Below are 19,952 nucleotides of genomic sequence, written 5' to 3' on the forward strand. Positions count from 1 at the left end.
TTTTAATAAAACTTACTTCGCCCGCATAAAAGGTCGCAGGGTTCTATCACAAGGGAAAAATAGAGGCAGTAGACTTACGATTTTTCCCGCATTTACTGATAAAGAATCTTTAAAATTGTAATTAAGTTTGTCAAAACTAGACATAATAATAACTCATTGACTGACTGAACTGAGGAATGTGGCTTTACTAAAAAGAAGTTACAATTTTGCTAGTTTTCATCAATTCACATGCAAAGTTTATAGTAGCAATTTTTTACCATTGTGTCACTAGTAACATTGAACTTAAGAGTTACTTAGGCTCAGTTGCACCACCTAACTTTGACCGTAACTATAACGATAACCGTTGTCTTTTGTATGGAGTTTAACAGATTTTTGACGTTTGTCAAAGTTATAGTAAGATGGTGCAACCCAGCCTTAGTATTGTAATACATAGAAGTAATTACCTAAACTGAATTTAAAAGATGATTGAATGCCATTTTTAAACAAAATAACTTTAGGAAAAATGTTTGGTGTTTCAAACAGTAGGCACAATATTAAAATGTATATCGGAAAGTGTCNGACAGCACTAACCTTGCCTGCTTCTATAACTTTGCTGAAGGTGCACCCTCAGGAGGTCCCTAGTTCATATTTAGAATGCCATGTGTAATTGCTCTATAATTCTCGCATCTCTCGCAAGAGTTACTATATTTTGTCGAGGTGTTTGACTCCAAGGTGATGAAACCAAGAAGACCAAACATGTCTGTTCTTACATAGTAGCTCATTTTGTTTGAATTGTGCTAGTAGAACGTCATCGTCGTTACAATTTTCGCTATTGGAAATAAAGTATTCCTCCTCCGACTGAACTGAGATTATTGTCTTCAATTTTAGAAATCTTATTATCATCTGAGCAGCGTTTATTATGGGAATTGACATCAGCAAGTCCATGAAAGTATTTTTCGATTTGATCATCCGAAAACAAAGCCATTTTTACTCCAAAACCAACCATTTACTTTACCAACACGAAAAAATAAAGTATACGTAAAAGGCAACAGGGGTGATTAGTCACCCCAGCAGTGTCAAAATATCAAAAACATGAGCCTAACGCGATATGTTGACGCATGCGACTGATAGCTCTCCCTCCAATTAGAGAATAGACCAAACGATAAAAAGACACAACAACTGCAACTAAACGTATGAAGACTTTTTTGAACTAGTGGGGTGACTGGTCACCCCTGTTGCCTTCCGAAGGTTAAGAAAGAATTTATACTGTGACATGCCATTTAATTCCAGTGAATGCTAATGTGTTAATCACGTTGTGATCTACAAATAAAGTTGCAGTCTATTTAGAGTCGGTGTTTATTGAATTGTTTTTTTAACTTGTTTGAATTAACTTGTGGACCATAAATAGAAAACTTCTTCTAAAGTAAAGTGAAAAGACAATATTTTTCGGCTTAGGCGACGAAATCGTCCATAAGATATTAGTTAAGTATCACCAGAAAATACGGTAGATAAACCACTAACTTTGATGCTGCTTTATCATCATTCATTTCAGCTATAGGACGTCCACTGATGAACATAGGCCTCCCCCAATGATGTCCAAGTTGACCGGTTGGTGTTCCAGCGCCTTCCTGCTACCTTTATGATGTCGTCGGTCCACCTTGTCCACGTCTCACTCTGCGTTTTCCGGTACGCGGCCTCCACTCCAGAACCTTGCTGCCGATGAGTCAGTTCTGTGTACTATGTGCCCTGCTCATTGCCACTTCAGCTCGCTAATCCGTCTGATGATGCTGCTTATTATAAAAAACAAATTATACAGGGTGGGTGAATCAAACTGATAGGGGAGGTAGCTCTACTAATGTACAATCCCTAAAAAATATGAAAAAAAATAAAGCGCATAAGGAAATAAAAAAATTTTTTTTTTGAAAAACTTAAAATAATCAGCCTTGCCTAAGTATCTGGCTATAATTGCTACGTTTGGAGTTTATTTGTACATTTTTCTTACTAACATGATCGCTTCGTTTATCTGTAAACAAGCTTTTGAAAATAATGACTAGATTTAGAGTTTAGAGCATTTTATAAAAAAAATCGAACTCAAAATTATTTTTTCATATTTTTTTGGGATAGTACATTAGTAGAGCTACCGGGAGGTTGATTCACCCATTCTGGGACACCCTGTAGGTGTGTAATTTTTTTTAATACTGTTTCCATCCATTTATTATTTCAAAGTTATTTCACATCAAACCACATCACAGCTGCCGATAATGAATTCCTCTGCACAACTATTCTACTATTGCTATTCATCTCACGTCATGGACTGACACCCGCTTTCATATTATTAGATATATTTTTGCCAGGTTTTAATAAAACTTACTTCGCCCGCATAAAAGGTCGCAGGGTTTTATCACAGGGGAAAAATAGAGGCAGTAGACTTATGATTTCTCCCGCATTTTGCGATAAAGAATCATTAAAATTGTAATTAAGTTTGTCAAAACTATACATAATAATAACTCATTGACTGACTGAACTGGGGAATGTGGTTTTTCTACAAAAGAAGCTACAATTTTGCTAGTTTTCATCAATTTTACATGCAAACTTTATAATTGCTACATTTTTAGGGTTTCGTAGTCCTGACAAGGAACCCTTATTTTTTATCATCATAACATTGAACTTAAGTATAGTACATAATTATCTAAAGAATTTATAAATTTAGTTTGGTTGCCATTTAAATAAAAAAGTTAACTTTTAGAAAAGTGTTGGGTGAGCTTGGGTGTTTCAAAAAGTAGGCACAATTTTAATATGTTTATCGGAAAGTGTCCTTTCTGTATCAACCTCGACTATGTTAACGCGGTCTGTCCGTTACTGTGAGGCGGAGGTGGGTATATCTATAGAACTGTGGGATCCATAGAATTCCTACGCATTGAAAAAAGTAATTTCCTCCGAGCGTTTCGTACTCTTTGGCGACTTAACGGTGTAACATTAGGAAGATTTCCCAGAATAATTTATTATTAAAAGTACTTTTGGAGGAAATTATAGAATATTAACAATGGTTTTGAGGCTTGACAAGTCTAAGAAGGCTTCAAACTTATTTTTAGCTTAAAGACTTGGCAACTCTGTGACATCTTTCTCTGTAGACTTTGTAATTACTAAGCTATAATAAGGATCCTTCATTTTCTCTGAAGTTAATAAATATCCTTGAACATCTTTACACAGGTAAAGATGCACAAGGATATTAATTTTAAGTGCTACCAACAAACAGTTATGAACACTTTTTAAATGTAAATACATAATTATTGTTACGCATAGAAACACCCAGATAAAACAAACAGACTTTATGTCCTTGCACAAAAAGCATACTTTTCAAGAAGGCGAAATGATTTCACACAAATATATTTCAGCATTTTTAACGGCGTTTCAAAAATGCTAACGATCTTAGAAATAGTACTGAGAACCCTTTCAAAAGAATGGCGTAATGACGAATACCCAGTAACTCAGCAACAGAATATTCAGAGTGAATGGGACAAAGTTACTGGAACTTGGAACTGCGGAACCCAGATTCACAACTCGGTCTCGCTCCAGGTTGTCAGTTTAGCGGACAACTTGTTAGGTAAGTTAAGCATGAGAGATTAGTGGCGAAATGTAATGTAACTTAATTTGTAGCCTGATGGTTCGTTTTATGGCTGCTGGTTCGAATTCTTCAGGGGACTGCATTATCACATATTTCAGTTGGTGTCTTCAGTAAGAAATAATATCTGAATTCGAATTCGATTAAGAGTCCTCATATAACGAAGTTTTAAAGTGCAGTAGTAGTAGGACTCCTTTTTGGAGAATTATTATAAACAAGCTTTACGCCTGCGGCTATGCCCGCGTGAAATTTTGTTTGTCACAGAAAAACTTGATCGCGCGCGTCCCTATTTCAAAACCCGGGATAAAAACTATCCTATGTCCTTTCCTGGGACTCAAAATATCTCTATGCCAAATTTCAACAAAATCGGTTCAGTGGTAACTTTAACAATAACCGGTGTTTTTTGTATGGAATTTGACAGATTTTTGACGTTTGTCAAATTTAAGTAAGATGGTGCAACCTAAAGTGAATCCGTAAATTCTCAACAGTTTATATTTACCAAGTCTTTTGTTAGTTTTTGCGAAAAACAAATTACGTCAAAGCGTCAGCAAAAGCTTCATCATAAAATTTATTAAACTTCACCTGCATTCTCAAAACCTCCAATTTACGTTACGCGATAATAAGCGCATCGACTTTATCAGACAGATAAAAATCTCTTACATTTTATTAACATCGTTATGCCCTAGAAAATATTATTAAGGACGGTCTGCACTGAGAGGACGAGTCATAAAAACTTCATAAACTTTATATGAACCCATAAAAGCGAATAGATATTAATGTATCCGCATATTTCTCTGGGAATTTATCTTATAATATTTTATACGTCACGGCCACGAGTTTACGATATTTCTTATTTATGGATTGGAAACAATATTGCCGCAAATTAAAGCACTTGGTAGTTGGAAAAGGTATTGAAAAGGTAATAAAAACTTTCCCTTGAAATACTGAATTGATGGCCGTATTTTATTTGTTGCCGTTTGATGGAAGTGTCGCGTTATCGTTAGTACGGTTTTATTTTTATCAGCCGATAATCTAGTATGTGATCAATATCTGCACGTGGAAAGTCTTTGTTCGTTCGTTTCAGTCAAATGACGTCCACTGCTGGACAAAGGCTTCCCCCAAGGTTTTACACAATGAACGTATATTTCTGCCCGCATCCAGGCTCTTCCCGCGACCTTTACCAGATCGTCGGTCCACCAAGTAGAAAGCCTACCCACGCTACGTCTTCCAGCCCGTGGTCGGCACTCGAGAACTTTTCTGCCCCAACGGCCATCGTCTCTACGAGCTATGTGCCACGAGGAAATTTTATACTGTACAAGAAAGTCTTGATTCTATTAGCCAGAAAGTGTAGTTACCTCAGATCATAGAAAGAGGATTCTATGATCTGAGGTAGTTACATACGAGTTCATTTAATTTTACCTATCAAAGGAGTATCTAATTTGGATTAACGGAACTCCAAAAATAGAAAGTAGAAGGTACAGATTTATATTTATAACTAGCGACCGCCCGCGACTTCGTACGCGTGGATCCCGTTTTACCCCCTTTGGGGTGGAGTTTCGTAAAATCCTTTCTTAGCGGATGCCTACGTCATAACACCTACCTGCATGCCAAATTTCAGCCCGATCCGTCCAGTGGTTTGGGCTGTGCGTTGATAGATGACTATGTCAGTCAGTCAGTCACCTTTGAGTTTTATATATGTATAGATAAAAAAGTATGTATTTCATTGCTACAGAAAAAAGTCAACATTAAAGTAGGCCTACTTTTACCAAGTAAAAGTACTTAGGTACACGTTTCCATTTTTAACCATCGCCGATAAAGCCAATTTCTGTTTGGCAGTTCCAAATTGGTAGTCTGGCTTCTGTCTTTTTTCATTTACTGAAAACATTTCAGGCCAATACAGTTTTATTATTTCTACTAAACTTGCTCCTAAACCGCAAGAAAAAAAGGTCGGCTAGCAAATCTTAAATATCTTCAAAAGTTAAGTTTCTAACTTTATGAAATAAAGACTAAAGTAATGCAAGCTTTTTATTTTTAACTAGCAGCCGCCCGCAACTTCGTACGCGTGGATCCCGTTTTACCTCCTTCATCTATCTTACGCGGTTTAGATTTTTTCCGGGGAATTCCTTTCTTAGTGCACCTCTACGGTACCTACCTAAGGTACGTCCCTTCCAAATTTTAAGTGTCTACGTTTAGCCGTTGAGGCTGTGCGTTATTATGTCAGTGAGTCAGTCAGTTTCTCCTTTTATATATTTAGATTTAAAAAATGCGTATTTTTCTAGTATGTTAGTTTTATAAAGCAAGATCAGGTACTTTTGAAGATAAAGGACATTTTCTAACCGGCCTTTTTTCATTGCGGTCCAGTGTACTTAACCTTAGCATATTTATTCATTCCCATGGTTCCCGTTTTAAATCCAGAGGGATCGAGTAAGACAAGCCCAAGGCCTTGTTACCCCGAGGTCTATCCGTAGATACTAGTTTGTATAGACAGATCCTCCGAAATCGTGTTCTCATGTCTTATGCGAATTGAATTCCACTGGTTTCTATTCACTATTATTTATGTAACATCCTAAGACAAAACTATGCTTGCTTACGCAACCTTAATAATATATCAATGAGCAGCGCATATTAACATAGTATGAATAGTAGTAGTCAGAAAAAGACTATCCAAGCTTCCACTTTCAGCCTGATCATCACTTTCCATCAGATGATAAGAGCCAAGAACTTTCTCATTGTAAAAAAAACCTTTCTCATTAAACACGACAATAATGGACGGAAATACAGGATTAGTATTCAATTATAATAGATATTTTAATTAAATCCTAAATTCCTATTATTAGCTTATAAAAAAATTACCCCCTTTTCCCATTTTTTCTGAATTTAACTGCCAAAAGATGCATTAATTTATTACAAAAGACAGCGTTAATTGTCCACAGAAAATGGGTAAATGGAACATTATGTAGGGTGAATTTTAAAAACAGAATCCGCGGCCCGGTCTGTGGAATGGAATGAAACGATTGTTTGATTGCCATTAAAAGTTTCCGAAACATTCCATTGTTTGCTGAAAGCATGGACACAGTATGGGTAAGCGCAGAAGGGCTGTATTTGCATGCAGTCGATCATGGGGATCCATGGATTCTAGTAATAAATTACATTTTGAATTAGGTATTCGATTTTGAAAGAAAGAAAGAAAGAAAAAATATTTATTTGGTATCAAAGATAATTTGGTCATTTTTACTGCCACCTAAGATAGGTAATTTTTTTGTTGATATAATATTTTAGAATTTAGACAAGCTGACAATCAGATAATTCACAAGCCATAATTTTGCCGTAAGACAAAATTGACTGAATGAAGAATAATCAGATTCTACCCCCTATGAATCTTGGAAGATATACAGTTGATATACTTTTTACTTACTTATTTCTGTAACAACATTAGTATCCTCTACGTGTAAACAACTAAAGCGCATGTGAGCATTCCCAAACACTAATCTCAATATTAATGTGTTAAGTACGTGTATTTAGGACGCAGGCCGCTACCAGCCGGTCAACATGGAAATCATTGGGGGAAGCCTATGTTCAGCAGTGGACGTCCTATGGCTGAAATGATGGTGATGATGATGATGTGTATTTAGTGCAGAGCGTCGAGCGATGTTACTGTTACATAACTTCATTGTGTACTGACAGCGAGAACAGAAAGCGCGAATCCAGCGGATCAGAATTGCGTATCTGACTGTTTTTCAGTTTAAACATAAATGAGTTGTCTATTTTGTATCAGGATTTGTTCAAGTTTTTTGAAAGATCTTAAGCTTTTGGCATACTTACCTGGAAGTAGCGTAACGTAAGCACACAATGACATTTCATACAATTTAAACTAAAATATTAAGACCCGTGTTTTACTATTTTAGGTGAAATGAAACGCGAAAGCTTAAGAGTAGGCGCACACCGTTGATTTTTAGTTGGTCGATAGTTGTGCCCGATTTCAAATTGTATGAAGAATCGGCCAAATCGAATCGGCATAGTGTGCGCACTCCCATACATGCCCATACTGATCAACAGCCCGACTAAACTATCGGCCGACGAAAAATCAACGGTGTGCGACAGATCTAAAATTTCATACAATTTTATTGCATAGGTAAGTTACGAGAAAAAGGTCCTATATTCGTTGCTGATTCACACAGTGAGTGCATAGGTTATATTAATAAATACGGAACCCTAAAATGCATAAAAAAACAACTTTACTATTTCTCAAAAAGCCTTACCGTAATACTTTTTAAAACGTACCACCACCTCTTTCGCGTACCTTCATCCACATTCATCTCCAGACGATTCATAAATAAACAAACACAGATGGCCGACCTTCGACAGAATATGAATTCAGGTGAGCGAGGTAACGACCAAAAAATACTCCTCCGTGAATTATTCAGAGAGTTCTGAAAGTAAAAGGTAAAACCCAGCGCCCGTCTGTCCGCCTGTCACTTACCTATGACGCGCTCCTGAAAAATTACGCATCGGAATTGCATGCGAAATAAAGTAGATGCTTAACGTGTAATATTCTATAAGGAAACATACCTGTATAAAGGATAAAGGATATACTTATTTATTTGCAAAGTAGGATTGACACAACGAAGTTGTTAGAAGAATTTTGGTGTTTTGTGTGAGGGACATAATCGCGTATTAAAGCTGTTTACAAAAGTATAATATTCGTCTCAATGCTTTTCCTATCCGATTACGTATTCAAGCAATCCAAAATCTTTAAGTGCGGTACCAAAAGGTTTTTTCGGTTGCATCGTTTTAAGAAATGGTAAGTAACACATTGCTGAAAAGTCACCCTGCAGTCATATCAGTCATGCATCAAAAGACAGTAAAATATAATGAAACAAAATTAAGGTATTATCTGTGGTAAGAAAAAAGTAAATGCAAAATGTGTTTGTAAGAAAATATATTTTTCTTCTTTTTAAAAATGTGCCAGTAATAAAACTTGAGCAAGCTTTCAAACAAAATTAGACATTGCGAGAAATCAACGTAGATACTTGTCTGAAATGAAATCGTCTTAATGAAACATTTTATCGACTTTAGACTTTAGATGTAACATTTGTCGTCTCATGACACCTTATAATAACGGCATTCACACTAAACTTTACGTTCGTTATTTCCAAACTGTGGTGGTGGACGTCCAAGGATTCTCCAACTTTCACTCCACTTGAGACCCTCTTGTTTATTTTTTCGCTTCACTTCAACAAAATACGGGGTGTACTTTATCGTTATTTGCGAAAAGTTACGAGCGCCCCTTAGTTAGGACGTTTTGAGAAAAAAAGTCTGAAGAATAAACCAATGGAATTTAGAGCTATTATTTTTTGTCAAAATTAATTCAAAATATATCTGACATAATAAAAACGATATGGTGATATTCAACATGATTTAATATGAAGGTAACCAAAGATAACAGTGTGATTGTTGGCAGACTTAGTTACTTCTATCATAGCTGTTGATACTAGTACTTATTTCTGTAACAAAAGGAAAGGAGTAGAAATAGATAAAGATAAAANGAGCCCGATCCGTCCAGTGGTTTGGGCTGTGCGTTGATAGATCACTATGTCAGTCAGTCAGTCAGTCACCTTTGAGTTTTATATGTATATGTATAGATAAAAAAGTATGTATTTCATTGCTACAGAAAAAAGTCAACATTAAAGTAGGCCTACTTTTACCAAGTAAAAGTACTTAGGTACACGTTTCCATTTTTAACCATCGCCGATAAAGCCAATTTCTGTTTGTCAGTTCCAAATTGGTAGTCTGGCTTCTGTCTTTTTTCATTTACTGAAAACATTTCAGGCCAATAGAGTTTTATTATTTCTACTAAACTTGCCCCTAAACCGCAAAGAAAAAAAGTCGGTTAGAAAATCTTAAATATCTTCCAAAGTACCTGACCTAACTTTATGAAATAAAAACTAAAATAATGCAAGCTTTTTTAATTTTAAAAATAAAATTTTAATTTAAAAAATGCGTGTTTTTCTTACTAGAAAAACACATACTTGTTAGTTTCATAAAGCAAGATCAGGTACTTTTGAAGGTATAAGTGATTTTCTAACCGGTCCTTTTTCATTGCGGTCCAGTGTACTTAACCTTAGCATATTTATCCATTCCCATGGTTCCCGTTTTAAATCCAGAGGGATCGAGTAAGACAAGCCCAAGGCCTTGTTACCCCGAGGTCTATCCGTAGATAATAGTTTGTATAGACAGATCCTCCTAAATCGTGTTCTCATGTCTTATGCGAATTGAATTCCACTGGTTTCTATTCACTATATTATGTATGTAACATCCTAAGACAAAACTAAGCTTGCTTACACAGCCTTATATCAAAGACATTAAGACTGAGTTGAACCACCTAACTTTAACCGACACATTAACAATAACCGGTGCTTTTTGTATGGAGTTTGACAGATTTTTGACGTTTGTCAAAGTTAAAGTAATATGGTGCAACTCAGCATAAGAAAATTATCGTGTAGAAACTTTAGCAGCGCATATTATAGGTAGTACCTATGGAGAAATAGTCAAAGAAAAAGACAATCTACGCTTCCGCCTTCGGCCTGATCATCACTTTCCATTAGGTGAGATGCAGAGCATTCTTCCTCGTTGTGGATGTGGAAAAAAGTCCCAGTTAAACACGGCAATGGATAAATAGATGAAAGATTAGGATTTGATTAAAAATGTATTCTAAAAGGTAGTCTAATTTTTTCCATTACTCTGCATATTTAACTGCCAAAAGATGCATTAATTTATTATAAAAGACAGCTTTAATTGTCCACAGAAAATGGGTAAATGGAACATTATGTAGGGTGAATTTTAAAAACAGAATCCGCGGCCCGGTTTGTGGAATGGAATGAAACGATTGTTTGATTGCCATTAAAAGTTTCCGAAACATTCCATTGTTTGCTGAAAGCATGGACACAGTATGGGTAAGCGCAGAAGGGCTGTATTTGCATGCAGGCGATCATGGGGATCCATGGATTCTAGTTAATAATACAAAATTTTATTTTAAATGAGGGATCCGATTTTGGTCTTTTCACCCCCTGTTACTTAAATAGGTCACCTACAAATAAGATAAGATAACTTGTTGAAATCATATTTTAGGATTTAGGCAAGTTGCTAAACATTTCACAATCCACAAGTTTAAGTCGTCAGAAAAAAAACTGTAAATAAAGAATAATCAGGTTCTACTGCCTTTGAATCTTGAAGGATAAGCATAATTTTTACTCAAATAGTTTTTTCTGTAAATAACGTTAACATCTTCAATGTGTAAACAACGAGCGCCTGTGAGCATTTCCAGACCCTAATCTCAACATTATTAAGACGTTACGTGTATTTAGGACGCAGGCCGCTACCAGCCGCCGGTCAACATGGAGACTTCCATATTCCACTGCTGAACATAGGCCTCTTCCAATGACTATTGGGACGTCCTATGGCTGAAATGATGATGATGTGTATTTAGTGCAGAACGTCGAGGGATGTTACTGTTACATAACTTCATTGTGTACTGACAGCAAGAACAGAAAGCGCGAATCCAGCGGATCATAATTGCGTATCTGACTGTTTTTCAGTTTAAACATAATGAGTTGTCTATTTGTATCAGGATTTGTTAAAGTTTTTTGAAAGATCTTAAGCTTTTGGCATACCTGGAAATAGCGTAACGTAAACACAAAACAAAGTTTCATACAATTTTATTACATAATTATACCATAGGGTACATCAGAGCCCTTGGGTGGTAAAGTTATGGTAAAAAGGTCCTATACTCGTTGCTAATTAGATCACGCAATGAGTGCTTATGAAGTATGAATAAATACGGAAATGCAAAAAAAAACAACTTTAACTATACTTATTTCTCAAAAAGCCGTACTGCAATATTTTTTAAAACGTTCCACCACCTCTTTCACGTACCTTCATCCACATTCATCTCCAGACGATTCATAAATAAACAAACACAGATGGCCGACCTTCGACAGAATATGAATTCAGGTGAGCGAGGTAACGACCAAAAAATACTCCTCCGTGAATTATTCAGAGAGTTCTGAAAGTAAAAGGTAAAACCCAGCGCCCGTCTGTCCGCCTGTCACTTACCTATGACGCGCTCCTGAAAAATTACGCATCGGAATTGCATGCGAAATAAAGTAGATGCTTAACATGTAATATTCTATAAGGAAATATAGCTGTATAAAGGATAAACTTATTTGCAAATTAGGATTGACACAACGAAGTTGTTAGAAGAATTTTGGTGTTTTGTGTGAGGGACATAATCGCGTATTAAATTAAAGCTGTTTACAAAAGTATTTGTCTCAATTCCTATCCGATTACGTATTAAAGCAATCCATAATCTTTAAATGCGGTATCACAAGGTTTTTTCGGTTGCTTTTCGTTTTAAGAAATGGTAAGTAACACATTGCTGAAATGTCAGTCTACAATAATATCAGTCATGCGCATCAAAGAGAGTAAAATAATAATGGAACAAAATTAAGGTATTACTTATTTATGGTAAAAAAGTAAGTTCAAAGTATGTATGTTTGTAATAAGGAAACACATTTTTCTTCTTCTTAAAAAATGTGCCAGTAATAAAACTTGACCAGGATTTCAAACAAAAATGAAAAGCGAGAAATCAACGTAGTTAATTGTCTGAAATGAAATCGTCTTAACGAAACATTTTATCGACTTTAGTCTTTAATGTAACATTTGTCGTCTCATGACACCTTATAATAACGGCATTCACACTAAACTTTACGTTCGTCATTTCCAAACTGCGGTGGTGGACGTCCAAGGATTCTCCAACTTTCACTCCACTTGAGACCCTCTTGTTTATTTTTTCGCTTCACTTCAACAAAATACGGGGTGTACTTTATCGTTATTTGCGAAAAGTTACGAGCGCCCCTTAGTTAGGACGTTTTGAGAAAAAAAGTCTGAAGAATAAACCAATGGAATTTAGAGCTATTTATTTTGTGTCAAAATTATTGCAAAATATATCTGACATAATAAAAACGATATGGTGAAATTCAACATGATTTAATATGAAGGTAACCAAAGATAACAGTGAGAGCAGACTTAGTTACTTCTATCATAGCTGTTGATACTAGTACTTATTTCTCTAACAAAAGGAAAGGAGTAGAAATAGATAAAGATAAAAACATCCTAATTAACTTTGGGTTTAATTTGCTGCCAGTAACTTCATCTGTTACAATATTTTCGGTAATTGGCAACAAAAACATGCCAAACAATTGCATCCAGCGGAGTGATTAAGGCTCGTACACACATACTTAGTGTAACCCAAGAAATATATTTTAGGTAATGACCCCGAATCGGCCCCGGGCCATTTGCCCGCCTCTTTCGTGTTGAACTACTTAATGGGAGATCTGAAACTTATCCTTTTGTGTGTACTCACCCTACCCTGTCGTTAAATACGGCTTACTAAATCTACAATTTTGGCGGTTTAAACTCACTGACTTGATTTGAGACTAAAATTAGCCACATTAGCATGGAACTGTGTTTTATACAGGGTGGCCAGGGAGTTGACCTTCAAAACTAAAATTTAGATTCCTTACATCGAGGTGGTGAGAAGCTTCCAGAGTGAGAAAAAAATTAAAAACCAACCATAGGATAAATCACAAAATTAACTCTATCTCCTAAACTAAGCAAAATCGTAGAACATACATGGGGTTGATTTACATAGATACACCTTGATGTAAGGAATCTAAATTTTAGCTTTGAACGTCAACTCCCTGGCCACCCAATCATATTTTCAGGGCTTTAATTTTAACATAATCGAAGATGATGGTTTTAACTAAATCAAATTGACGGTCGATGAGAATACCTCTGGCATCGTCAGTCTGATTTTTAAGCCGTCGCATTGCACGTTTAGTTATTACTAAGATATTGTTCGTAGACAAGATAATACTTAATTGTACTAAAGAAATAAAGCAAAACAATAAGAGAAATAAAAACTAAGTGGGTAGCAAAGTTAAAGTCGTCGTTCTAGCCACAATATTTTCATAGAATCACTTCACTTAATTGCTCCGCCAGTTCTATGAAGTGGATTGCATATTTTTAATTTAAATAAAGTCTAAGCAAACTACAATCTTGGAAACTAAAAACTTTAATGCTTCACCAACAGAAGCGTCCTCTCGATAAATAAGAAAAAGTGGCTCAAACAATCTCATTCGCGCAGCTTCACTGGGCTGAATGAAAAAGTCCGGTTCTAAGGCCACGTTCACGGTACCAGCGGATTTAGGAGTTAGAATACCTATGAATTTGAATCTATCTGAAAGAAATTCTGTTCCTTTTACTAATACCCAGCTTGTGCGAGATCTACAGATGAAAAATACGGATAAAAGAAAAAATGTAGGAGTCACGCTTGCGAGAAGGTGATTTTTCTGCACATTTTGCGCCTAAGTTCGTAAAGCCCCAGGAGAAAACTGCATGCATGCTGCAATATCAGCGCATAAATAAAAATAGGAAATCATCGTCATCATCATTTCAGTCACAGGACGTCCACTGCTGGACATAGGCCTCCCCCAATGACTTCCAAATCGCACGGTTGGTAGAGCGCATACGACGCCTTCCTGCTGCCTTTATGAGCATTTGCCTTTATGCTACCTATTTCTATTATTTTTTTACCTTTTTAATAGAATTTCCATGTACAACCTCATACGTTTTATTCACCCGCTTACTGCTTTATACCCCGCTAAAGCACCGCATCCACGAACGCGCCCTTAAAAAAATAAACAACTGGTTTCAATTGGCATACTTTCTCCGACTAAGTTTGAAAGAACAAAAGTATTGCACGGTGTACACGAGTGTACCAAACTGCATTCACTCAGGCAGAAAATTGAGCTAGTGCCAATGTAGTTTTCAATTCCGAACCAATAGCACCAATGAGTACACAGGAGCCTATTACGTGTGCTGTAAGTGAATGCAAATACCCTGATTTTCAGCTGTAATTGGAGATACTAACGAGGAATACGCTCAAAGCGGATTCGACTGATAAGATCATAAAATAGGTAGAGCAATAGGCATTTTGATGCAGCGATAAAATAATATTATGTGCCTAATAATACGACACTTTTAGATTAAGGTTTTCAGAAATGAAAATGTGTGTTAATATAAGTTATTTATCTTTCAAGTCTATATGATCATCATAAAATAGTTAGAGAAAAAGGTATTTTTGTACAACAATTAAATGTGCAATATGTTACCTAGTGATCAACGCTTTTAGAAAATGTCTCTCTTAGCCTAGGCGCAGACCACCGATTTTTAGTCGACCGATAGTTGGGCCCGAATCTAATTTGTATGAAAAATCGGTCAATACCAAATCGGTGTAATGTGCGCACTTTCATACATCTCCTTACTTATTAACAGCCCAACCCAACTATCAGCCAACTAAAAGTCTGTGGTCTGCGCCTTGGCTTATAAAGATTTTCAGAAATAGAAATGTGTGTCAATAAAGTTGTTTATCGTTAGTGTAATAAGTTCGACGTTATATCAAACCAATTTATAGTAATATAACATTTTATTACAATATCATACTTTTAGATAAAGACTAGTTAAATTAATCCATTCAAGCAAGCTTACTAGGTATGAGAGTCTACGCCTCAGAATTCTAATTCGTTTTCTCTGAAAATATTTTTGAAGGTTATTTTCTCATAAAATGGCGGCTCTTTCACACATCTGCTCGCGATTTGTGAAAAATAACAAAGTGTCGTAGTTATCCAAGACAGTGTAAAGTGATCAATCATACACTCGGTGGCGACTAGTCGGGCGGGGCGCACATTTTAGACTTACTAATGCGATTAATCGCACACTCAAAACTTTAATCGTGAAATGAAATCTGCATATTTTATTTATTTCACAAAAAAAATCTAACTGGACCTCACAACGATCTCTAGTTATAAGAATGTAACAATTGAATCTCTTCGAAATTCGTTAGAATAAAGAAGTATTACACCAAGACACTTTAAGGGATAAATACTGAAGATAATTTTAATTCTGCTGTTTATTATTTAGAAACGTTAATTAATAACCATAGTAAAACTATTGTTTTTGCCAAATTAAACATGCCAAATTAATTAAACAAAATTAATAGACTATAGAACAATACAAAATCTGATGTCGAGTCGCTAGTGTACGGCCAAAACTTTTTGTTTAGCCCTCCCTCACTGTCTCTGGCAGATTAGATCCAAGCCAAACAAATGATAGGAATGACAAATTGATTAATTACTATCCTCTGTAGTCATTGATATTTACTAAAGTTCTCAATAATAGACAATAGGGCTTTAAATATCAGTTTACTACTGTACGGACCGAACAACAAACGCTAGGAGGCGTATTTTCAAACCATCAATTATACAACAATACTATCGCCTTTATTCACAAACGATGCTTACTTATGTGAAGCAGCAAATTAAGCATTGACTAAAGCTCTGTGATTGGTTTGTGTGTCACCCTGTGCGTCCACGCGTACCGTGAGACCTCCTAGTAATGTTTGTGAAAACGGGCGTAAAATTTTATTCGTACAATTTGTATGATATGATATCAGTTAGGTATTGTATGTCTACTTACTTTGCTTTCGTGATTTTTGGTCAAATTCAGAACGTTTATTTGCTAAAAACACAGTAATACAGCGTGACAGTATTAAAATAGGATCATGTGTTTAGTCTGCTCGCAGACAACAACAACTTTAATTAGCTCATTCCAAAAATACAGTTATGAGTTCTATATTCTTTACTTGAGAAATAATTGATTTCCCATACCTATAAGTAAACTTGAACCTTTGTTTCATAGTTATTTCAAAAATTTGTTATCCTTCATCAATATTACAAATGGATTTGTTCTTCTTTTAACTTAATTTTATATTCGTACTAGCTTTCCGCCCGCGGCTTCGCCCGCGTGGAATTTTGTCTGTCACAGAAAAACATTATCGCGCGCGTCCCTGTTTCAAAAACCGGGATAAAAACTATCCTATGTTCTTTCCCGGGACTATCTCTATGCCAAATTTCATCAAAATCGGTTGCGAGGTTTAAGCGGGAAAGCGTAACAGACAGACAGACAGACAGACAGACAGACAGACAGAGTTACTTTCGCATTTATAATATTATAAGTTGGGATAACGTTCGCCGCGACTACAAACTTCCAACCGCCATTTTACCCCGGAGGAGTCTAATTTTACAAAAGAGCACCTACGTTCTAAAAGGAACCCCTATGCAAAATCTGAGACTCCTAGCACTTGTAGTTACTGAGATTTTGTGATGATTAAGTGAGTCAGTCAGTCAGTAAGTCAGTGACCTTTCGCTTTTATAGATTCTGACGTATAATTTTTCAGTCTAACATGCAAAATGCTTCATTGTTAATCCTGATCAAAGCATCCTAAAAAGTATTTTTTAACAAAATATTTTTGTAAAAACCTTTAAATACCGCAATCCACTTACAAAACATTTTAAAACTAAAAGGGTTGCTTGTACACCAGCGTTTTCCAGCAAAACATAAATTCATTTCCGCGAGATAAAAGATTCTTTTCAGAACTGCTACGTCACCGTAATTCACTCCATAAATGCAGATATAAGGGAAAATTTAAACATGTGCACTCCCCCTGCGTTTCTCGGAAAATGAATAATGCATACCGTTTGGCTTTCATACTATTCAAATCGCATGAGGTTGTTATTTTTCCTTGGAACTCTGCCCCGCACTGGACATCGTATTTCAAGAGTTGCGTATCTGGTCTTTGCAATGCGTATAATAAATTAGGCTTTCATATTTTATCAGAATGAGTAAAAAGACATAAAAATAGCCGTTACGACTAGAACGACGGAATGGGTGCCAAAGTTGTTAAAATGTGAGAAATTATTATCACGATTTATTTGTAGATATAAAATCGTATGTTTCAATGGTTTTATTTAGAGTTATAATTTCATTAAATATCAAAAACCAAACAAAGCCTTTTATTCAACATTCTTAATGACTTAAAATTGTTCAATCACATAGGAAAACTTTTTCAAAAGTTTTATGATATTGCTTTAAAATTCAATGAAGCTGTTAATGCTTAGTTTATGTATAAGAAAATAATAAAATACATTGTTCTCACATGAAAATTTTCTACAAGGAAAGACTAAAATTTTAGAATGGAAAAATATTCCAATTTTCCAAATAGCCCTGTAAAACTTTTGCTAAGAATAACTAAAATAACTCTCAATTCGTAACGACCATCCTCGCTCTATTCCGTTTACCAAAATACACTCTATTCAATAGTATTTTCTATGAAAAAAGGCTGAAATAGAGTACGCTTGAAATGCGGCCGTGATCAACTATACCCCCAGACCACTGAACTGGAATCCTGATAGTGCTCTCAAAAATAACTCCGCTCCAACTATATCACTAAAAATATTAATCAAACGAACAAAGGCTTATGTGGCATATACTCTTATAAGTTACAACGTTGAAGAACAAGATTATATTGCATGTAGGTTATTAACAAAGTGAGTGGTGGGGTAGGGAACTTCAGATTTTGTTTAAACAAATTTCACTTGATACGTAAATGTTTTGAGGGAAAACTATGTTCAGCAGTGGGCGTCCTATGGCTGAAATTATGATGATGATGATTTAAACGTTGCCTAAATATGCAAGTCTCCAGTAGCTATAGTAATTATGACTTCCAAGAATCTAAGAAAAATGTCTTAAGAGTTGATAAAAATCCATTGAAGTAATATTACGTACGTAAGTATAATTTTAATGTAAAAATCTTGTGATTTCATTTGTCCTAATAATAAAAGTAAAGTAAGTAAAAAGGATTTACAACTGAAACTAAAGAAGCGAACTTTATTTGAGAAAGATGTAAAAAGTTTAATTTCACTTGCTTCATTCATCACTATGCTACATACCGTAAACTACTCCGACTCGTACGTTTCGTCTTGACCATGTATTCTCATAACTGCCTTCTCAAACTGCACTAGAACTCAAGAGCGGAAGGTGGCAGTGCATGGAGCTATCATCATTAAGAAGCTCATTGTTTGAGATCTAATTTAAAGTCTTTGTTATGTAAACTTGGCAAGACCCCGCTGGAAACTTGGCAGTATCGGACTGACCGTTCGAGCTAATATAGAGTTTCCGACAACTGTTTCATATGTATGAAACAGCTGAAAAAACGTAATTCATGCGTCTGAAAGACTTTTTCGTTTTATCTTTGAAATCTATGGCAGCCACTTTTATTTATTTGATGAATTACTTACTTTAATAAATGTTGATACTGAACTTATTTTCTGTTTCAACGTTGGCTCTTATTTTTTGTGTTTGATTTGTTTATTTCCTGATGGTAAGTATTTCATTTGAAACTGCCGCCTGACTTTTTGTACTAGACTAGAAGGAAAAATAGTTGAAGGATAAATAATATAACCATTACCTTGGTCCTTTATTATTTTATATCATTTACATCACGAAACATATTTTCAGTTTACGTTCGTTTCAGCCAAACAACGTCTGTCGTCCACTGCTGGACTAAGGCCCCCAAGGAGTTTACGAAACACCTTTAAAACCATAGAGAGATACATTACTCTTTCTACACTACACCAAATAGACAAATAAAAGAAAACAAAATCGAAAAAATACAATTTAACGCTAGGAAGCGATCTTTTGCAGACAATCTAGGTAGAGCACAAACTTTAAAGAAAATACCACAGTTTTCCAATCTTTTTCCAAACACTCCGTGGTCTTTCCCCGATCGCTATGTAATATATTTATTTATAAGGCTTCACATTATCTCAGTCATACATGTGTTTACTCGATAGGATTGTGCCCTCGTCACAGGGCGGCGGGCGTGAGCGTTTGACACCGCACGATTGGGCGGAAAACCCAAAGATTAAGCTTGTGTTTGAGAGAAATTGAAAGGGTTTCTGGAGATAGTATGTTCAAGATGTTTATCATTCTATTAAATGCTAGCTTTTTGTCTTGAATGTGTTTGATCTTAATTAAAATCTAATTCACGTAGCGCTCGCGAGCTATGAGATGTATTTTTTCCCAGAAAAGCCCTATTCAATTATAGAATTAAATAGGTTAAAAGCATATTGTAGATAGATATTTAGACTGAAATATTCATTCCATACATGGAATTAGTAGGTATGTTTTGGGTTCTCAGATTCCAAATATTTCAAATTCAAAGTTTAAGCTATGCTTAACATCACTAAAGATTTCACGAATTTCAAACTAATTGAGATTTCGTGGAATTCGCTAGGTTTTCACTAAAAATGGTAACCATGAAACAACTTTCCATGAATTTGATGAGGATTTGCAAGATTAATGCACCAAATCCGTTAAATATGCGCTGCTGCGG

General features: G+C 35.5%; 1 protein-coding gene across 1 annotated transcript in view; it reads left to right on the top strand.

Moving 5' to 3' along the window:
- The first annotated feature begins 3,396 nt into the window (after window positions 1-3,396).
- The window catches only part of NijA (Ninjurin A), a 49,730-nt gene continuing 33,174 nt past the window's right edge, over window positions 3,397-19,952 (top strand). The window contains exon 1 of the mRNA XM_028306184.1: window positions 3,397-3,583. Coding sequence (XP_028161985.1) covers window positions 3,397-3,583 — 187 coding nt within the window. The remainder of the gene's footprint in view (window positions 3,584-19,952) is intronic.

The sequence above is a fragment of the Ostrinia furnacalis genome, unplaced genomic scaffold (assembly GCF_004193835.3).
Source record: "Ostrinia furnacalis isolate ACB-3 unplaced genomic scaffold, ASM419383v2 OfSCF0185, whole genome shotgun sequence".
NCBI classification, from domain to species: Eukaryota; Metazoa; Arthropoda; class Insecta; order Lepidoptera; family Crambidae; genus Ostrinia; species Ostrinia furnacalis.